Source organism: Myodes glareolus, chromosome 20 (assembly GCF_982192425.1).
Source record: "Myodes glareolus chromosome 20, mMyoGla1.1, whole genome shotgun sequence".
Taxonomy (NCBI): Eukaryota; Metazoa; Chordata; class Mammalia; order Rodentia; family Cricetidae; genus Myodes; species Myodes glareolus.
This window is the reverse complement of record NC_142045.1, coordinates 21,138,505-21,157,857: the sequence shown is the minus strand read 5'-3', so window position 1 is coordinate 21,157,857 and position 19,353 is coordinate 21,138,505. Positions and strand designations below refer to the sequence as shown.

Below are 19,353 nucleotides of genomic sequence, written 5' to 3'. Positions count from 1 at the left end.
TGCTTGGAGGTTTATGAATGCTTCTAGATCTTGCTTGAAATATGATTTACCAAATGCTATTTTAAAAATCAAAATGAAAACTCCAGCACTGGGGAAATCTCATTTATATTCCCTGAGGTGGTTAATTAAGAACACCGTCTTCCATTACATAGGCAGGAAGGCAGACTAAAGAATTGTAAAAACGTTATCCGGGAAGGGCCAACTCATCACCATTTTCACCCCCTGAGAGACTCTTCCTAAGGGAATCGAGAAAACCACTCCCTCTCAAAGCACAGGGCAGAATCTTCTTTAACTTTGTACTTTGTTCAGTGCTTTCTTCAGAGCAGGAGTGTGATAGTGTTTATAAAGTCCTTTGTAAGCAACACTTGGTGTCCACCCCCCCCCCCCCGCCCCCGGTTCCTATGCATTTTAATGCTGTCCAAGAGGATAACTTTTAAAACGGCATTGGTTAGTTACCTTGAAACAGACCCTGCAAGTATGGCTCTGTCACTTCAGAAATCATTTCTTTCTAGACACATTTGTAACTGTTTGTGGGGACTGTTTGCCCTTTCCCTGACTCTCCAGTTCCTTGGGAGCTAGGAGGAATGTAGGCTTATTTGTTTATACTCTGGGCAGAAGTAATATTCTGCGCCAAACTACCTGGGCAGAGTGAAGAGGGGACACAGGACGGGTCTGCTGATTAATGAGAGGTTGTCACTAGCTGGCTTCCATCCGCTGCCCCGGCCCAACGGTCTCCCTCCTGACCATTATTTATCCCATCCCCCAGGCCAGTGAAACTCTTCAGGGTTCCAGAACATTCAGAGTCTTTCAGCAGCCAGTGCTTTTGTACACACAATGCTTCCCAGTGCATGGTTTCTTCCCCTTCCTCCATAACCTTGTCTTCTTACAAACTCCTCAAGCCCCCATGTGGGGTTACTTGTCTTTCCTTGTCCGATTCAAACTTCAAAGCAGAAAGTACCAAATTAAAGTCCAGGTTTCTGTCTGCGCTTCTCTCACCCTATTCCCTATGAACTGGCCTAGGGCAGGGACATTGTGTCTCTTCTTTCTGAGTTTCGATCACCTGCACAGGGCTGGTGTTCACAGTCAGCAGCTCTGTATGCAGCCCTCGGGATGGGGAGTAAGGAATAGCAGCACTTTTATTTTTAAAGTATGATATATAATACACCCATTTATGTACAAATATTTTTACATACTCCTAGAAGTTTACTTAGTATTCAGGACCATGAAATCTTTTCATAATATAACTACAGTAGTCGTGTTCAGAGACTAGGGCTGTGTGAATGTTTCCCTAGGGTGGTGGTTATTCTTGGTTGGCAACTTGACTATATCAGGAATTAACTAAACCCAAGTGGCTAGACACACCTAAGAGGGATTTTTCTTGACTGACTTGTTTGAAGTGGGAAGACCCACCCTGAATCCAAATCTTCTGTGGTAGAAAAATGCACCTTAAATCTGAGCCACCCCTCCTGGTGGCAGCCTGGATGAAGACCACGGTAGGTGGGAGCGCTGGCTGTCTGCCTGCTTGCCCTAACTCTCACTGGCTAGGCCCACTCCTTCACTAACATTACAGCCTACTTCTCTGGAATCCCAGCATACACTGAAGGCCAACTGAGATGTTCAGTCATGTGGATTGAACAACTACTAGATTCTAGGACTATCTATTAGGAGACAGCTATTGTGGGAATAGGTGGACCATGTGTATATATATATATACATATATATATACACACACACATATATAGTATGTGTATGCACACGTGTATATGCATATACATATATGTATAGTATATATACATAATACATGTGTAGCGTATATAATATATGCACATATTTATAGAACACATATGTAATATATGTATGATGCATATGTATGTAATGTATGTGCATATATATATGTTTGTAGAACACATATATTTTTTTCATTTAGTCCTGTTTCTCTAGAGCACCCTGACTTAACACCTAGTAAGCATGGAGTTAGACTAAATTCCCAGGAAAAATAAAAAGGAGAGACGGAAGTAAGAAAGGTTATTTTCATTTTAGAATATCAAATATCTTCTTCAACTGATGACAGTGTTGTAGAATTGGATAACATGCAGCTGGCACCAACCAACAATTAAATTCTAAATTTAAACAGCCTACTTCTTATAATTAAATTCATTATTCCTGGGGAAGCTGAGGTGCCTAGCTGTAGCTCCTTCCTCTATTGAAAACCCCACCTCTCAGATTCTTCGATCTCGATTTGCATATTGAAAGTGTCGGCTGGTGGCCACCTCTGCTCTGCGGATATTTTACAGCAGCCCGGATGGGAACACTAATCTGGCTCGCAGCTGCCTTTGTCATCCTTTTCCTCTCCTTCCTGAAACCCAGCCTGTAGGGCCACCGGATGTCACTGAAATGCAACCTGAGCAAAATCGGTATCATATCTCGATTTGAAGAGTGTCCATGTCTCTAAGCCCAGAGAGGATGTAACAAACACACCCTGGTGCTTGGCCAGCATATTCAAGCCAGTTAGGAAAACAGGACAGACGGCACAGGGCCTGACACCCATAATGGCAGGGACTGCACTCTCGGGCGTGCCACTTGACTCTTTGCAGGTGCAGCGTGGTGGCGGACAGCTCAGGAAAAACAAGTGGCCATAGCATCCTGCCTCTGGCTGTGAGATCACTTCACCTTTGTTTTTATACAGAGAGCAGCTGCTTCCTAGGTCTGGAAGGGGCTCAGAGGACATGCCACATGTTGAGTCAGCATTCTGAGGAGACCAGGCTTTAACAAGGCTATGTCTGGTAAAGGAAAACACCTTTAGTCTATTGATCTAAGACTTAGAGAGGTGGAGAGAACCTACAGATTCAAGTTGCTTTCTCAAAAAAAAAAAAAAAAGGTTTCTGAAGGGGTCTTTTCCATGTTCACTAGTTAGGAAAGAGAACTGTGAGGATCTTGACACCCTAAAAATGTACTGAGACCCTCTGCATGGACAAGACTCCAAAGAAGGAAGAAATGAAAACAAACAAACAAGCAAAAGCCTTTGAAACTAGAACAACATTCAGTTTTTATCCTCCATGAACAAGAACACCACCCCACTTTGGATTCAATTTGGCCTCCTTCGCATCTCACTAATGAGAGTTTAAAGATTAAAGTTGCTGGGAGCCAGCTGAGTGGTTCTTGCAGGTGGGGGCCTGGAACCACCTGCAATTTATAAAAAGCAGAATGATTCCAGGGTCCCAAGAACTAAAGGTAAAACACAGGAAATATGCCCTTAAATTTCTGTTACCCTTATTTTCCCAGGAATGATGACGATCATTATATATATACCAACCTACAGCAAACGTTGCAGAGTGGTTGTTTGTTCAAAAAGGTGACGGTAATTGGCTCTGCCCTACATCTTTAATGATGCCTGCAGGTGTCTCTGGGGTGGGTTGGTTCTAATTCTCTTCACCCATATTTTGACTTGACCCACATCTACACATCCATTCAGCGCTGCAGAACCTAGGGCAAAGCCAGTCATTTATATGGTTGCTGTCTCTGCTAATTTCATTCTTAGGCCCAGTTTGTCTACAAACAAACTCGACGAGCAAGGAGCCGACAACAAGGACAGTCAGAAAGTGCTGACATCTCTTGGCTGTTTACTATTTTCTAGACACCGATTTACACTTTAATTCATCACGCTCACAACAAATGTGTGAGATGACAAATGTCACTAATTTCCAACCTGCAGACGAGGAAAGTGTGTCATGAGAAGTTGCATTAACTACCCCAAGGCCACACGGCTGGTAGGTGACTGAATTAGGATGGAGAGCAAGGCTGGGTGGCATAAGATCCCATGCTTTTGGTTGCCATTGTGATACTGTGCAGATGACCCCATAGTAAGAAAGCTCATTCGTGAGACATCTTTGCTGGTGGCCATCCCACTGTCTACAGAGATAAATGGACCCTACTGAAGCTGTGTTTCTACCTGGAGTTCCTGCCCTGGCTTCCCTTGATGATGAGTTGTGACCCGGAAGAGTAGAACGTGACCCCTTCCCTCCCCCAGCTCCTTTTGTTCAGAGTGTTTCATCAGGAGGCGACTCAGATTCTCTGACATTTCAGATACAGGAGGAGAAACCGACCTGGCACAGCTAGTCGGTGTGAGGCGCAGCCCAAGCATTAAGGGAGTACAGGCTCCCGGTGACTCACTTTCTCAAGGAAGCCTGCAAGAATTCACACCAGGGACAGCATTTGCTCTAGGGTAGGCAAGGTAAGGAGGAGGAGGGGGAACCGCTACCCAGTCAGAACAGGGTGTAAAGGTAATGATGCGTGCTGGAGCAAGATGTGTTCAGGGAAGTAGTAAAAGTCCAAGTAGACGGAAAATCAGGAGACAGGAGAAAAGTAGGGGTGAAGGCAGAGGTGGGCTGAGCCCAGATGAATATTCTGATAGTTCCCTATAATAGCTGATGAGCCTAGAGAAGAAAAGTAGGGTCACAGTCTCTTTGGGAATAAAGCAGACAGCACCACGAGAGATGCGTTAGAGTGGGGAAAAGCCCCCTCCCTGGCCTTCTCCACATGGGCAGGGAATCTATGATGCTAATGTTACCGTTTTGCTGTTGCCACTGAAGCTCACCAAGGGGTTGGACCCTGAGAAGTGACTAGGAAGTAATGTCTAGTGTTGGGGGGCATACCATTTCAATCTTCTCATTGAGAAAGAATATATATATATATATGTGTGTGTGTGTATACACACACACACACACACACACACACACACACACACACACATATATGCATGCTATGGTTAGGATGAGCCTATTAAATTACTATTTCCTGCGTGTGTATTTACTTCAAATGATCATCCCCAAAGAGAAGGGTAAATCCCCAAGCGATAGAGAATTGACAGGACCTTTACTGGATGGAATAGGGCTGCCCCAGAAGCATGTTTCTGTGCCCTTTGGTCTCTTCCATTTGAACTCTCAGGGCAGTAATTGTGCTTCAGGTGCAAGTGCACGCTTGGAAATTGCCTACCAGTCCTTACATGGCATCCCATGACGGCCCAAGCATAACACAGCAATTTAGCATGAATCCCCTTTGAGTCTAGACAAAAACGATTGTTGAGTTAATTTTGCGGGGTAGAGGAAACAGGCTTTGTGGGATTTTGTGTTTTGCTGTACACATACAGCTTTCCCTTGCTGGCCAATACAGATGGCAAAATTGGGTAGATGCTGCTACCAAGCTGTTGAAACAGTTCGCCTACCCAGAGGGGCCCTGAGTTCACAGACAATCACATCCGGTTTGCTTCCCAGTGGCCATCTACAGATCTTAGGTCTGGCTTCATGCAGACACAGAATGGGAGACATGAGTCAATTGACAACACTTGACTCTAGCGTTGGCCATCTCAGGTTGATGACGACATATACTCTCAGGATGCTATTGCTGGGACTCAGTTAACAGGAGGCTCCCTCCACTCAGCTCCAGTTTGTGTATCTCAACGTTTGGAACAAGGTCCAGAACTTGGTTTGAATTTCCTGTGTTTCTATAGTCTTTTGAATTCCCGACACGCTGAACTCCCGAACACCACTGGAATGTTTGCTTGGGTGTCAAGGAGAAAAATTCTAATTAAGTTCATTTTTAAAAAAGATCAACTATAAGATAAAGGAGAGGCTCAAAGGACCAGGGTTTACAGAGGTCACATGGCTGCTTTATAGTGAACAACCACTGTCATCCATGCCTCATTTGGTCCCACTTTCCACCAGTTCCCATGTCCTGAGACCTCCACACAGAGCAGTAGAGGTGTCTAGAGCAAAGCTTTTGCTTCTCCCTGTGGATGGTACGCTCATAGGTGACCAGGGTGCTGTACTGGACATTGACCCTCATGCTGACTCTCCTCCATGGGCCTCAGTGAAATGCCTTGTTTCCCTCCAGAGAGCCTGGATAGAAATGCACTGGCAGATAAACCCAGCTGCTTGGCTCTAGCCTCTGACAGTGTCGTGCTACAAGCTTTACTTGATAGGGAAGAATAAATTCACTCATATTCAGCGCTAAGACACATGAACTTTAGACTGGTAAAAATCCCCACTTTAAAGCTAATGAAGGGCTTTGGAATGGCAAGATTTTAAAATAATTTTTGGTACTTGCAATGAAGTACAAGGTCAGCAGATTCAGTCAGAAGGTGTTAGAATCCCCTGGACCCAGAGTTATGAATGTTTCTGAGCAGCCATGTGGGTGCTGGGAATCTAACCTGGGTCTTCTGGACCCAGCCTGTGTTCTCAGTAACTAAGCCATCTCTCCAGGCCCTCTCTGACTTTTAACTTGATCTTATACCAAACTAAGGGATTTTTTACAAATATCAGGCAATTTTATATTTATTTGATAGTTGGGTGTAAGTTGGCTAAGTGGAAACCTTCTCCATTATATATTGACTTTTATTTTAATAGATAAATGGGAATTCTGAATCCCTATGTAAAATCAGCAGAGACACTCATATCTATGCCTGGCCTTTGAAATCTGAACTGCTAGATGTACTTTCTTGGTTTAATGCTCACAACCCCTGATGGTGTCCCCCTGCACTTGCTAGAGTCCCGAGTAGAAATATTTACACTAGAACTTTTAAACATTCACAAACGTTTATTTATCTTTCCCAAATAGCATCACCCAGAGTGCTCAGAGTGCTCTATGACCGTAGCTATGGGCTCTTGGGTTGTCTCCGAGACCTAACTCTGCTCTCGGTTGCCTGGGCTAAGCACGGCTGCAACAGATCATGTGATGGAGCCCTGCTAAGGGCTGTTGCATTACACGGTGGTCTTGAATATGCTAAAAAAAATTTCCATTTTAATTATTCTTCTACCTCAAGGGACACACTGGCAATGAAATTCTTAATTCTGCTGACACAAAACGTTTCAAAAGGGAAATGGAAGCTCAAAGAAGTCGTGAACAACTTCAGAGGTTAGAGATGTTTCTAAATAACTCAGGGTGATGGGAAGGAAAAAAGGAAGAAGGGAGGAAAGGAAGGGGAGAGAGAGAGAGAGAGAGAGAGAGAGAGACAGAGACAGAGACAGAGGCAGAGACAGAGACACCAAACTTACTTCATCCACATGTCCAACAGCGCCAAAGATCCTTGCTATTTGTCCAGCGAGGTAGGGAAATCTCTCCCCAATCTCCTTCAGCATTGGAAGAAAATTGCTCAAAGCCAGTGGTTCATAGCCTGCTATTTCTATGAGGATGTTTAGGATGAAGTCATTGTGGGTTGAATCCTTCAAATGCCTGATGAGGAAAGGAACGCATTTCTGAACCACCTGCAAGGGGAGAGGAGAGAAAGAAAGGAGAAAGAAAAGACAAAGAGACACATTAGTCAACTCAGAATCACCTTCAAAAGAGAATTGTGTGTGACAGTCTTATACGGAGCATAGTCTGTAGTCGTCTTAAAATATTCCTCCTGCTTCAGCTCCCTGCGAGCTGGGATTACAGGCATAAGAACAGCAACACATTAAATATTAAACCAGAGAGACAACACATCCTGGGATTATTAATCTCGTGGTAAATCTCCAGACTTTGGAATCTAAAATGGACAGTAAAACCACCTGCACCTGAGTCTGTTTTTCTTTGAAATCATGCTCTGCTATGGAAACGTGAAGCCCACAAAGTTCTCATGTCGCTGATGCCCAAGTCAAGCTTTGATGTGTGACGGGAATACTGCATTCCTTTTCCCCAACCACCAGAGCTGCAGCAGAAGGACGGCCAGTGAGGAAGAGACCTTTGTTGATTTTTACTAAAGCCTCTGGTTTAGTGGAATCCCACTTAGAAATGCTTCCTAGTGGAGACAAAGAAGCAGGAAGGCTCCTCACTTGTTCCAAATCTCTAGTTCTACCAAAGAATGTCATGATAAAGTGTGATCATTAAAGCAAAATGATTTCCCCCTCATTCCCTTTGCTTTATGAAGACAAGAATTAAAACCTTCTAGTTGGAAAATGTGACTTTCTGTGAAATATGGGAGGGGATAAAATATAGAATTTGAACAGAGACAAACCAAGGATAGTCTTAAAACAACTAAAATCATCCTACATATAGATTGAAACTTCATAGTCATTTAAGTCCTTTGGGAGGAGAGAATGGCTATCTCCTGGCAAGTCACACACCTGCAGTTCTATAAATGCTGCCTATGCATTGGGGAGGGATTGCACCTCCTTCAGGAGACGCCGTGAGAGGTCCCTGGCACATCCAGCAAAAATGTTAGCCAGCTGCTTGGGTCAGGGCAAGGTATGATGGTGATAGAAAAGAAAGATATCTCGAAGTTTGTCCCCCACACTGCAAACAAAGCGGTGCCCTGGCAGGAGGAATTTTATTTTCCATACGCGGGGCCCTCGTCTCCAGTGCTGCCCTGTTGGGTTGACTTCATGTCTAAGAGCGAGTCCTATCTCTGCAGAGAGTAGAGGAGTCACAGAGACAGCGCAGGTGGCAGGCAGAGAGGAAGCTGACGTGGCTGTCATCCCCTTGTCCCAGACAACTGGAATAATTCCCCAGTGGCTTCTTTTGTCCCTTCTGGTTAATCTTTTCACTGCCTCCAGGGTACTTTTTCCTAAAACCCCAATCTGATGACAGCAAGCTTCCCCTAGGTGCTTTCAAAGACTTCCTCAAGGCCCATGGCCGAAGCCCACGCTGTGGCCTTGCAGGGTGATCACTTCAGGGTGTTTCTGCTGCCTTTTCCCCACAGTCAAGCTCCCTGGTACCAACTGCTTCAGGAGGTGACAGGAAGAAGCCTCTGCTTTGACATTTGACTTTCCCTGCTGCCCATCCTACAGACAGAGGACTCGGGACTAAGACACCAAGGGGATCCTGCACACCGTACATCCGAATACACAGCGGCACTCTGTAACCCTCCTACCTGATAAACGAGCCTCTAAACAACCTGTGATGCTTGGTTTCGACCTGCAGTCTGTGGCCTGTGCAGAGGAAGCAGGGAGAGATGACCTCACCCCCCTCCCCCTCCCCTTTTCTTCTTGCCCTTGCTTTGTTCTGCCTGTGGCTGTCTCCGGCTTATTTAGGCTACTTCTCAGGAATATGAGGTCACTTAACAGTGTCACAAGGACCCTTAAAAATTAAAATTTCTCCAGAAAATATGTTAATAATACAAATAGCTTGGAGCCCTGTTTCCATGAGGCTATCCCCTCAGGAAAATTCCTCCCAGTTCTGACAGCCTGTCTCACCGCTAAATCCACTTACATGCACTTTCTGGCTTTTGTTCTACTTTGCCCCCCATAAATTGTCGACGACAACAGGAAAGGTGGAGACAAGTAAAATTATTTTTCCTCTTCTTTTTTTTTCTGGCCCAAACTGTAAATAACCCCATTTCTCTTTATCAATTCCCAAATTATGACTTTCTGGTAAGATAAGCCAGCAAAGGACTCAGCAGGGCCATAGTCCCTCATACTCTTGGAGATACATGTGCTGACAAGAGCCCTTCCTGAAGAAACATCGGAGACACGCTGAAGGTATCCAGAAAAATTCCAAGGTCCTACTGCCCCAGGCTGTGCTTAGTGGGGATGGTGTTAAAATAGAGTGCAAGTTGGGGGGGGGGGGAGTGGGAGGTGGGGGAGAGGGTGGGGGGACTTGGACAGGACTCTGGGAAGGAAACAGCCAGGGTAGAATCTCAGCCTCGGGGGTTCTTTGGTTCTTCTCTTTGTATCCCACATAGCAGTTCATAATGTCGGCCTCATCGCGGAGTTGAAATTCTATATCTACCTCTCCCAAATCCCCAAAGCCAAGGCACCTTAAGAATACGGTCATGGGAAAATTAGGCCCTGTTCAGATGGTAGTAAATGACGTTTCAGGACCTGTGTGTGAAATAAAAGAAAAAGTGTGTGTGTGTGTGTGTGTGTGTGTGTGTGTGTGTGTGTACCACTTAAATTCATCTCTGGGCAATATTTCTATTTTAGTTAACTTAATTAGCATCAAGACTTCATTAATTTCCATGAATCTACAGAAATGCTTGTCATCCTTTTTGTTTACTACTTAATTCCTGCACGCCGAGATTCTGGAAAGCAGGTTTTGCTGTGCAGGCTGTCCCCAGATAGACTATATCTATCCCACTGCCCCATCTTCTCATGTTTTGTAAATGACTTCAAGTATTTATGCAAAGTGACCCCTGAGCATTGTGGGCCTGGCGACTGGCCTGGCCCATGATGTGTTAGGTGCTGTAAGATTTGGCAGGAGGAGAGGAATGTTCTCCTCTGTTGTGTGAAACCCAGGAAATGACTGTCTTTTTCAGGACCAGACCGCAAAGGCAGCTCCTCTGGGCCTGAACACTGAGGAGGGAGAGTTCCACTTGACACTCTCTGTCACTCAACTCCGCATGCCTGGGGCCAGAAGCCCATGCCTGGGGCTAATAACATGTATGCATACACATTAATAAATTATGTTCTGTTTGCTAGCTAGACTGCTGGATGTCCCACGGCAGCCAGGAAAACACTGACTTTATTCGTATAAAGGCAACTTGGGAAACTGACCGCACAGACTTTTCCTATAAATGGATCCTGACGGTTCCCTGGGGACGCTGACCATGAGTCACCAGTCAGGAACTGCTACTCCCTCTGCGGAGAACAGTGTCCTGTAAAGAACGGTGCCCGATGTCAACGATGAAGGAGAGATGAGCCATCCGTCTGTAACTTAGAGCGTACAGATGTGTGGATGCTGAGACCTCGTGAACTATCAGCTTTGTGTAGAGAAATTGTCCGCCTCCGTATGAACTTGAATGAGAGTCTCCAAAGGGGCTGCTTTTACAGGGAGGGAAGGGTTAACAAGGGAAACACTTTATCCCCGAGCTGTATGGTGGTCTGAGGAACAGTTTTTCATGGGCCTCTACTGACCGGACCTGAGAATCATGTTCTCACTGGTCACAAAGTGTAGGTGATCGGAACCTCAGCATTCACCAAACAGGACAAGCCCAATCAATCAATCAATCAATCAATCAAACAGAAACCCAGGAAACATCACAGGTGACTGCACTGATTAGGGATATCGCTAGTAAACGTTGTTTTAGCTACTCGTCTTCGATGAGAAAACCCAAGGAAGTAGCTTGAGCCAGGAAGAATATGTCTTAGCTCATGGTTTCAGAACATCATGGTGTGGAAAGCATGGTTTGGGGGGCTCGATCCCTGTTGGGGGTTCTCACACCATGGAAGACCATGAAGCAGATGATGCCCCCAAAAGTCTGTCGCTAGGAGTCTATATCTGCAACATTCTGAAACTGCACCACCAGCCGGGAAACAAGAGTTCCAACATAAGTACATGTGGGGGACATCTTGGACCCGAACCATGATGACCTCCAGGTAACACATGACAAGCTTGAACTGCAAAATCGCACCTTTCCGTGTTCACCTGGTTATTTAGTCTGGAAGGAAATGGATCAGAACTGAGTTGAAATGCCGTCTGCATTTCTGGTTGCTGGTTCTTTCTAGGCATCTCTGAAAACCCTCTCTCCAGGATCATGGCCCCTGGACACTGTCTAAGGAGCGGACATATGAGAGGAGGTGAAGTGGACATTCTGTGTGTCCCTGTCTATGGCAGTGTCGTTTCTAAGGGAACCATAGAAAATAACGAAGGGGCAGGTAGAGGGGCTGCTTTCCCACGATGAGCAGGAGTGGGAGCAGCTGGGCTGGGAGGTTCCCTCTCACAACCTCTTCTAGCGGTTAAAATCCGAGGACAGTGAAGGCCACTCAGTCACTCTAAGTGCCTCCCAGGCCTGGTACTCTCCATTCGAGGGTCCACACTCAGAACCTGTGGCCTCACCTAGAGCTTGTTTCTCTATCAATCCACTTCTATCCCTTGCCATCTTTCCCACATATTCCACCAAATCCTCTGGGACTCTATCTGCTTCAGAAGTCATGGGCCTCCAGACGCAATTTTTTAAAAATTTTTCATATATATTTAGTGTCAAAAAGTTTCGTGGATGGAAGCATATCAGACCTACAGCTTGGTCTTATCAGTGAAGCTTTGGAACCATGCAAGTGTCAGTTCAGATTATCTGTCTGTGGTGACTTCAGGGAGGGCAGTTTGACTGTGACTTAGAGAGGGAGATCGGAGCTTGTGCCGATGAGGGCTGGAGGGGCTGATCGGGATGAAGCCGGTGTAAAAAGTCACCTTACCAAGCTGCTCCACATCACTGTGAATGATCAAAATTTTGGTTTTCCGTCTATAAACTATAAAAATCCCCCTGTGTGGGATGAAATAAGGGAGTGGCTGCAAACCACCCAGCCAGTGGCTGTTGGTGTGTAAATGAGCTCACCCACTCTTCGCACCCTTTGTCCACTGTGACCAGTAGTGAGAAAATCATCCTCCTCTGTACCCTTCTCCAGGGGAAGCCGCTCAGGCCAAGAGAAGAAGGAGGTCGATCTCAGCATGGCTTCAAAACCCTGGACCTTTCTTGTGCTTCGGCAGCTGTGTGATATCAAGCAAGTTAACTCCTCAGAGCATCTGTTTTGATCAAAGTAAGATGGAGAAAAATTAACAATCATAGAGTAACTTATAGGAACAAGTGAGAGACTCTATGTGAAAAGGACCATTTAAATGATGAAGCTGTCTGCAAACTTAGATACTTGCTTTAACACCTCCAGGTGAGAAATAGTCAAGAAAACACTACTGTATACCAGGTGCTGAGCCAGCCCTGGGATTCTCTGTTGGTAATGACCAGCATTAAGCATGGCGGTATCAGAGCAGAATAGCTCTTCTACCTCAGGATGCTCTGGAGGAGTGAGGGACCAATTGATTCTGAGAAAGTTTTAGCATCTTTAACAACTGTGTAAAGGACAGGAATAGTTGGCCAAGAAGGGCTGGAGTTGTGAGGTAAGAACCTTCCAGAAGGAAAACAGCATGCTTGTGAATACCTACTGCCCATGGAACAATACCTACCGACAGGCCACACCAACTAGCGTTTTGAGGTTTTGAAGCCACAAAGTGGCAAGAACTAACTATTTGGATTCACGAGCCCTTTCCTGAACCCCTTGGCAGCTGTAATGCTCTCACAGAACCTCTGTGTGTCATGGGGGGAGTCATCCTCACTACTGGACCTCTTTGCATGGACTGGGGTGGGTGACCCCAAGGCATTTTTCTCTTCCCTCCTCTTAAAACTGAGCCCTCACTGGCTTTGTGCTCTTCACGACCAGTCCTTGCCTGGGGAGAATGAGCTCCATCCCTGGTAATCATAACAATGACTTCCTATAGAGGATGATGTCCTTTCTTGTGGCAGCCTGTGAGTATGCTGCCTTATGTAACAAAAAGAACCAGAAGTGGTCAACTCTGTTGATGCGATCTTGAGATGAGGATGTTCTCTTAAATTATATGGGTCTACAGAAGACAGTGGGGGTGGACTGACCAGTGTCTGAGAAGCTATGGAGAGACGAGAGGCAAGAGTGATGTGGACCATGTGTCTGGAAATCCAATAGCTGTTGGAAGCCAGAAAAGGCAAAGGAATAGCCTCATCCCTAGACCCCACAGAGGGAATTAGCCATGATGACCCACTTTGGATTTTGGCCTGAAAAACCCCAAGCCCATCTGTGTCATTTGAAATCACTGGATTTTTATTGTTTCTCTAAAGCAATGGCAGTCACAAATAAAGCACAGTTTTCGGTCCCTTGAATCGGCCTGCTATTAGGTGGCCCCAAGACTCCACAGCTGCGCTTCTCACCCATCAATAGCGCCTGTTCCCCAGCCTTTCTGCCCCTCAGCCTTCCTGAAATTGACTCGTGCACTTGTGATCTGGACTACACGGCCCAAGGTTCCCCAGTATCTTGTTCACACTTCCTCTCACGCCTTCCATCTCTGCATCCTTGCTGTGTTATTCATCCCTCTGTTTGCATTGGATTTCCTGAGTTGGCAGTCTATACTCACACGGTCACTTCCTAACTTTTCCTTCTACATGCAACCCGCAGTAAGAATCTGCCTCCACTCACCGCAGCTCCACACACATTGATTCTGTGGGGTCGCTGGTGAGTTCAGATTGCCAAATCCAGGCCCAGTTCCCTTCTCAAGTCTCCTTTACTCTGGATCACGGCTCTCTTGAGTCATGTTTCTCCCTTTAGAGACCATACCACCACCGTCCTGCTTTATTAAGGCTTCTACTTCCTTTGGTTTCTTATTTATTCGTTCAATAGTCTCTTAATCTAACCACTTTGGTGTGTGCATATGTGCACGTGTGTTCATGTTCATGCATGTTCACATGCATGTGTGCGTTTAGACCAGAGGTCAACTTCAGGTATTGTTCTCCAGAAGCGGTTGGTCCTCTTTGTTGAGACAGGGTCTCTCCAGAAGCGGTTGGTCCTCTTTGTTGAGACAGGGTCTCTCACAGCGACCTGGGGTTTGGCAATTGAACTAAGAAAACTGGCCAGTGAGCCCCAGAGCTTTTTGATCTCTGCCTTCTCAGTGCTGGTATTGCAAGCATGTACTGCTATGCCTGGCTTTTCCTATAGATGCTGGGGATTGAACTCAGGTCCTCATGATTATTCAATAAGCGCTTTACCTGCTGCGCTATCTCTTCAGTTCCTATTAAACCCCTACTCCTGCCCAGCATGAAGCCAGGGACTAACTGTGAACATGTCAACATATCCTATGGTCTTTAAAGAGTTGAGAGTAAACTAGAAGAGAGAAACTAGCAATAATAATCAATAAGTTATAACAACAATAATGTTATTTATAGTAATAACATACTGTTGTTAGTATTATCCCAAGGACAAAAGCGAAGCCACACAGGCATCAGACAGCTCCTCTGCCAAGCCTCTGACCTTGTTCTTTAGTTTGTGATCCCTGTGGTAACAGCCTATGGCCTGTGCTGATCTAATGAACAGAGATCTACGAGCATACACCAGAGGAAAGGACCAGCTTTCTGGTCTCTGTCCTGGGGCATCACATGAAGGCTATACTTAGTGTTTTGTAACTGCTAACCCTGCTCCTTTTCCTAGAGCCCCATTGTTCCTCTGTTCCATGCAGCACAGACTATGTATTTCTCAGGCTCCAGTCTGGATGCTACTCCCATGAGAGGACTTCACTGTACCATCTTCTCCTAAGGCAGAATCCAAAACCCTCTGAGATCTCCATCAACTACCTTCCCCTCACAGCAGCCAATTTCTATCTGAGAAATGGAAAGAGAGAGGGATATTATTTCATCCTTATAATGTGGTCTTTTAGACCAAGATCCATGTAAACATTTTTTGTTGCTGTTTATTTATTTTCTATCATATTGCCTATAAATTCCTTTCAGTACTGAAACCACTGTGGTTTGCTAATTACAAGCATCCTAAACATCAGTATGCTACTTGGATATAAAGAGTGACAACTGATTTGCTATCAAGAGAGTGACCTTTGGCCCCATGCTGGGCACATTTACTCATGAGTCAACTCATGTGCAAATCTTTCTCTTGACCCTGCTTGTGAGAATATAGATTCTGAGAACTGTGTGCACACATGAGATTGCATGGAAGTTATCCTGCAATGGCTGTAGATTCCTGCTGGTTGCTTTTTATCAGTGTAACTGTGATGGTCAATTTTGTGTCCATTTGATTGAATCGCAAGGTGCCCAGATGGTTGGTAAACATTTCAGGGTGTCTGTGAATATATTTTTGGGTGAGAATAACATTTGAATGGGTAGACTGGGTAAAGGAGATTTCCCTTTCACTATGGACATGCACCAGTCACCCTGTCGAAGACTTAGACAAAAGGAAGAGGGGAAGGAAGAGAGAATTCACACATCTTATGTGATCTCTTGTGCTGGAGTATTGGTATCTGCCAACTTAGACCATCTGCCCTCCAGTTTTAAGCATTTTTAAAATACAAATTAGAACTGTGCGCCCTGGCTTTTCTGAGTCCCTAGGACGGATGACAATCTTCATGGCAGTGTGAACCAACATCACCCCCCTCACCCACTCACACACCTCTTGTACAAACATATTAAAAACAGAAAGACGCATATATGTATGCGCAAGGAAACCTTAAGCACGTTAATCCTGCTCAGATTATCCAGATGTCTCTCTGGCTGTGTGGGCCATCGCACAGTGCGGAGCACACACAGTGTTTATCAAGCAGACACAATGCACTTCATACCTCCACGTCTCTCTTCTTTGCTGCTGCATGCAAAAGCCGGAGTAGATGGTACTGTTCTGTCTGCTCCAATTGAGACATCAAGGCCAGGAGTTCTGCCAGGTGTCTGTTGATCGGTTGAGGCTGCTTTTCATACACAGCAGGTAACACCCTCAACAGCATGGCATTTCCTATTGAGGGAACAATAAAAGCAACAGCGACCTTATCAACCTCAGAGTCATAGAAATAACATCATTGTCAATGTAATAATCTTAGCACTTCAGCAGTACAGTCAACAGCCAAATATTCTATTAAAATTAACAGATTGCTTTATTCTGTGAAAAATTAGTCACTAAAGCACAATTCTGATTGATTTCACAAGGGAGTATTTTATGATATGACCAGCATTATTATCTAATGAAATTTTTTCCCTGAATAATGCTCCACGGGGATTAGAGGCACACTTGGCAGTAACCAAACCACACCCCAAGGAGACAGTTCCGATAAAAAATTCCTGATGAAAAGTAACACTTGGAAGCTATTGAAATAAAAAGTGAGCAGTGTTAGGTGCATGAACTTAAGTGAAGCTGAACGCAAAAAATGCAGAAAGGAATGCGTTCACATTCCTGAGGGCTGGGAGGCCTGGTTCAGACAATGGACATATGGAAACTATGCCTGATTTTTTTACGAAGAGTTTAAAAGGTAGCAATGCAAATCTAAACCCTCAATTTCTGCACTATTTCAAGGGGAATTTGCACTCAGCTTGTCTGTCACACGTGATTTGCCTCAAAGGCGTGTGTGACAACCGGATTCAAAATGGCAAAACCCAAAGAAAAAATATTTCATGAGTTGTAGGGGCTTCACTGCAATGCCACGTGGGAAACAGCTGCTTATCACTTTCTGTTATGGAGTCCCCTCTCAAAATGCTGTCAAGCACTTATTCAAGTGTCTCGGAGGATTTGGTTTCTAGAAGAACATTTTCTTGGTTCTATTTATAATTTGTGTTGCGGCTGTAGTGCTGGGGTTGAACCGTACGCATGCCAAGCAAGCATTCTCCGAACAGCCACGCTCACCCCAACCCAGTTCGTGGTTTACTTGTGTTAGCTTTATTCCCAGCAAATATACACAGAAAGAATCACACAAGCAGAAACTACACATATACAAATCTTCAGGAAGTGGTGGGGATACGCTAACACACAAAAGACATTTAATTATGAACGTTAAGGAAAGAGAGCTTGGGTTTCTATGATATCAGTATTTATAGTCAGTTAAAAGGGACAAAAACATACTTGCATAAAAAATTAGGAATTGATTTTTCACAGAAGTAATTTCAAACATATCTTAGCAACTTGTCCACAGAATAAAAGATTCTGGAAATGCTTTTAATTTTTTAAAGAATTTGTAAGAGCCAGGCTTGATGGTGCATGTCTTTAGTACTTGGGAGACTGAGACAGGGGGATGACCACAAGTTTGAGCCCATTCTGGCCTATATAATGAGTCTGAGACAAGCTTGGCCTATATAGCAGGACCTCATCTCAAATTGAAACTAAAAACTAAAACATAAAAAAGTTTTTCCTGGGATAGAGAGATGGCTCAGCGTTTAAGAGCATTGGTTGCCCTTCCAGAGGACTGGGGTTTGAATGCCAGCACTCACATGGTACCTCACAACCATCCATAACTCCAGTCACAGAAGACCCGACACCCTCTTCTGGCTTCCACGGGCATCTGGCATGCGATTGCAGACAAAACATTTGTATACATTAAATAATAAAATAATGTTTTAAAAATAAATTGTCCCCATCACTATTTTGACACCAAGCAATTTGACACCAAACAATTTATTTTTTATTTCTGTTGATTAATATTTATATAGCTTCTCCTTAAATGCAGGAAATTCTAATTCAATACATAATTGATGCACAACCCCTTAGGTCATAGAACTTAGCTGTGGACGCACACTGGTCAGCTGATGGGAAAAGTTAGAATTTGGGTCAGAAACTGTTGCATGCCTTTTTAACACTTTCTCCAACAAAGGTTCTGGGTGCTTGGGAGGGGAAATCCCTAGATTAGTCATTTCCACCGACTTCAGTTTCAATAAAATAAACACAAAAGTAAGTGCAAAATAATTTATTTTCTTTTTTAGTTAGAAACTGATAAAGAAATCTGGATGTAGAAATCCTGTAAAAATTCTACTCAGAGGTTTATATACTCTTTTTAAAGCTAAGTATTTCAAGCCCTCAGGTAGGCATAAATAGTAGAAGGAGCAAAGGTGTGCCCGTCAACCAGCTTCACCAAATTTTACCCTGTGCCATGGTGCTTCCTGACCACTTGCCTTTCCTCCTCAGAGGCAATCCTCACCCTGAAGTTAGTAGTTCTCATTGTTGGGAATGGTTCACAGTTCACTTACATGTGTGCATCCACCAACATCTTACAGCCATCTGCCTGCTTTATAATTTTACATGAATAGGTTCATTATCTATAGAACTCAGGGCAAACCGTTTTGCTCTATTCAACATTATGCTGGGTTTCAGTCAAATTTACCTCGTATCTTGATTCTTCCTACTGGCTTTTCTCCCCAGGGGCACTGATCTAACTTCTCTCTGGCTGAAAGACATCATGTTCTCCAGAAATCATCAGGAAAAGGCCTGAAATTACTCAGATTTGCTATCTTCCATTTTCCAAAGCCTGGCATGTATATCACCGTGCTGAAGGTATAGGAAAGGCTGCAATGATCCTTGAAGGATCTCCAGAACCATTTCTTTAGTTGTTCTATCTTCTAGAGCAGTGGTTTCCTGCCATTCTAATGCTGAGACCCTTTAATACAGTTCCTCATGTTGCTAGGTGGGGAAAATTATACTGAAGGCTGGGAGAAAGAAGGTGGAGTCAGAAAGAAGCCATGTAGCCCTACCAGAGACAAATGTCGAAACTATACCTGGTAAGCCACAGCCTCGTGCAATACACAGATTAATGGAAATGGGTTAACTTAAAATATGAGTTAGCCAAAACTATGCTTAAACTATTGGCCAAATGTAACATGAGGGCCAACTTGCTGGGGTATCTGTTCCTGCCCAGTACCCCACATCCGGCAAGTCCCAGAGAAAATCAATCACACAGCGATCTCTATAAGTTATAAAGCTGATTGGCCCATTAGGTCAGGCTACTTATTAGTTCTTATGACTTATCTTAACCCATTATTCTGATCTATGTTAGGCATATGGCTTGGTACCTTTTTCAGCTGTCAGCTCACATGTTGCTTCTTCAGTGGTCTGGGCAGGAATGGCAGAGCGAGCTTCCTGCTTCCCAGAATATTTCTGTTCTCATCACCCC

At 44.5% G+C, this 19,353-nt stretch overlaps 1 protein-coding gene across 2 annotated transcripts in view; it reads right to left on the bottom strand.

Moving 5' to 3' along the window:
* The window catches only part of Veph1 (ventricular zone expressed PH domain containing 1), a 205,613-nt gene that overhangs the window by 128,979 nt on the left and 57,281 nt on the right, over positions 1-19,353 (bottom strand). For both annotated transcript variants that reach the window (XM_085682474.2, XM_048424730.3), the window contains exons 5-6: positions 16,051-16,217; positions 7,050-7,259 (exon numbers count right to left, since the gene is read on the bottom strand). In XM_085682474.2, coding sequence (XP_085538600.2) covers positions 7,050-7,259; positions 16,051-16,217 — 377 coding nt within the window. The remainder of the gene's footprint in view (positions 1-7,049; positions 7,260-16,050; positions 16,218-19,353) is intronic.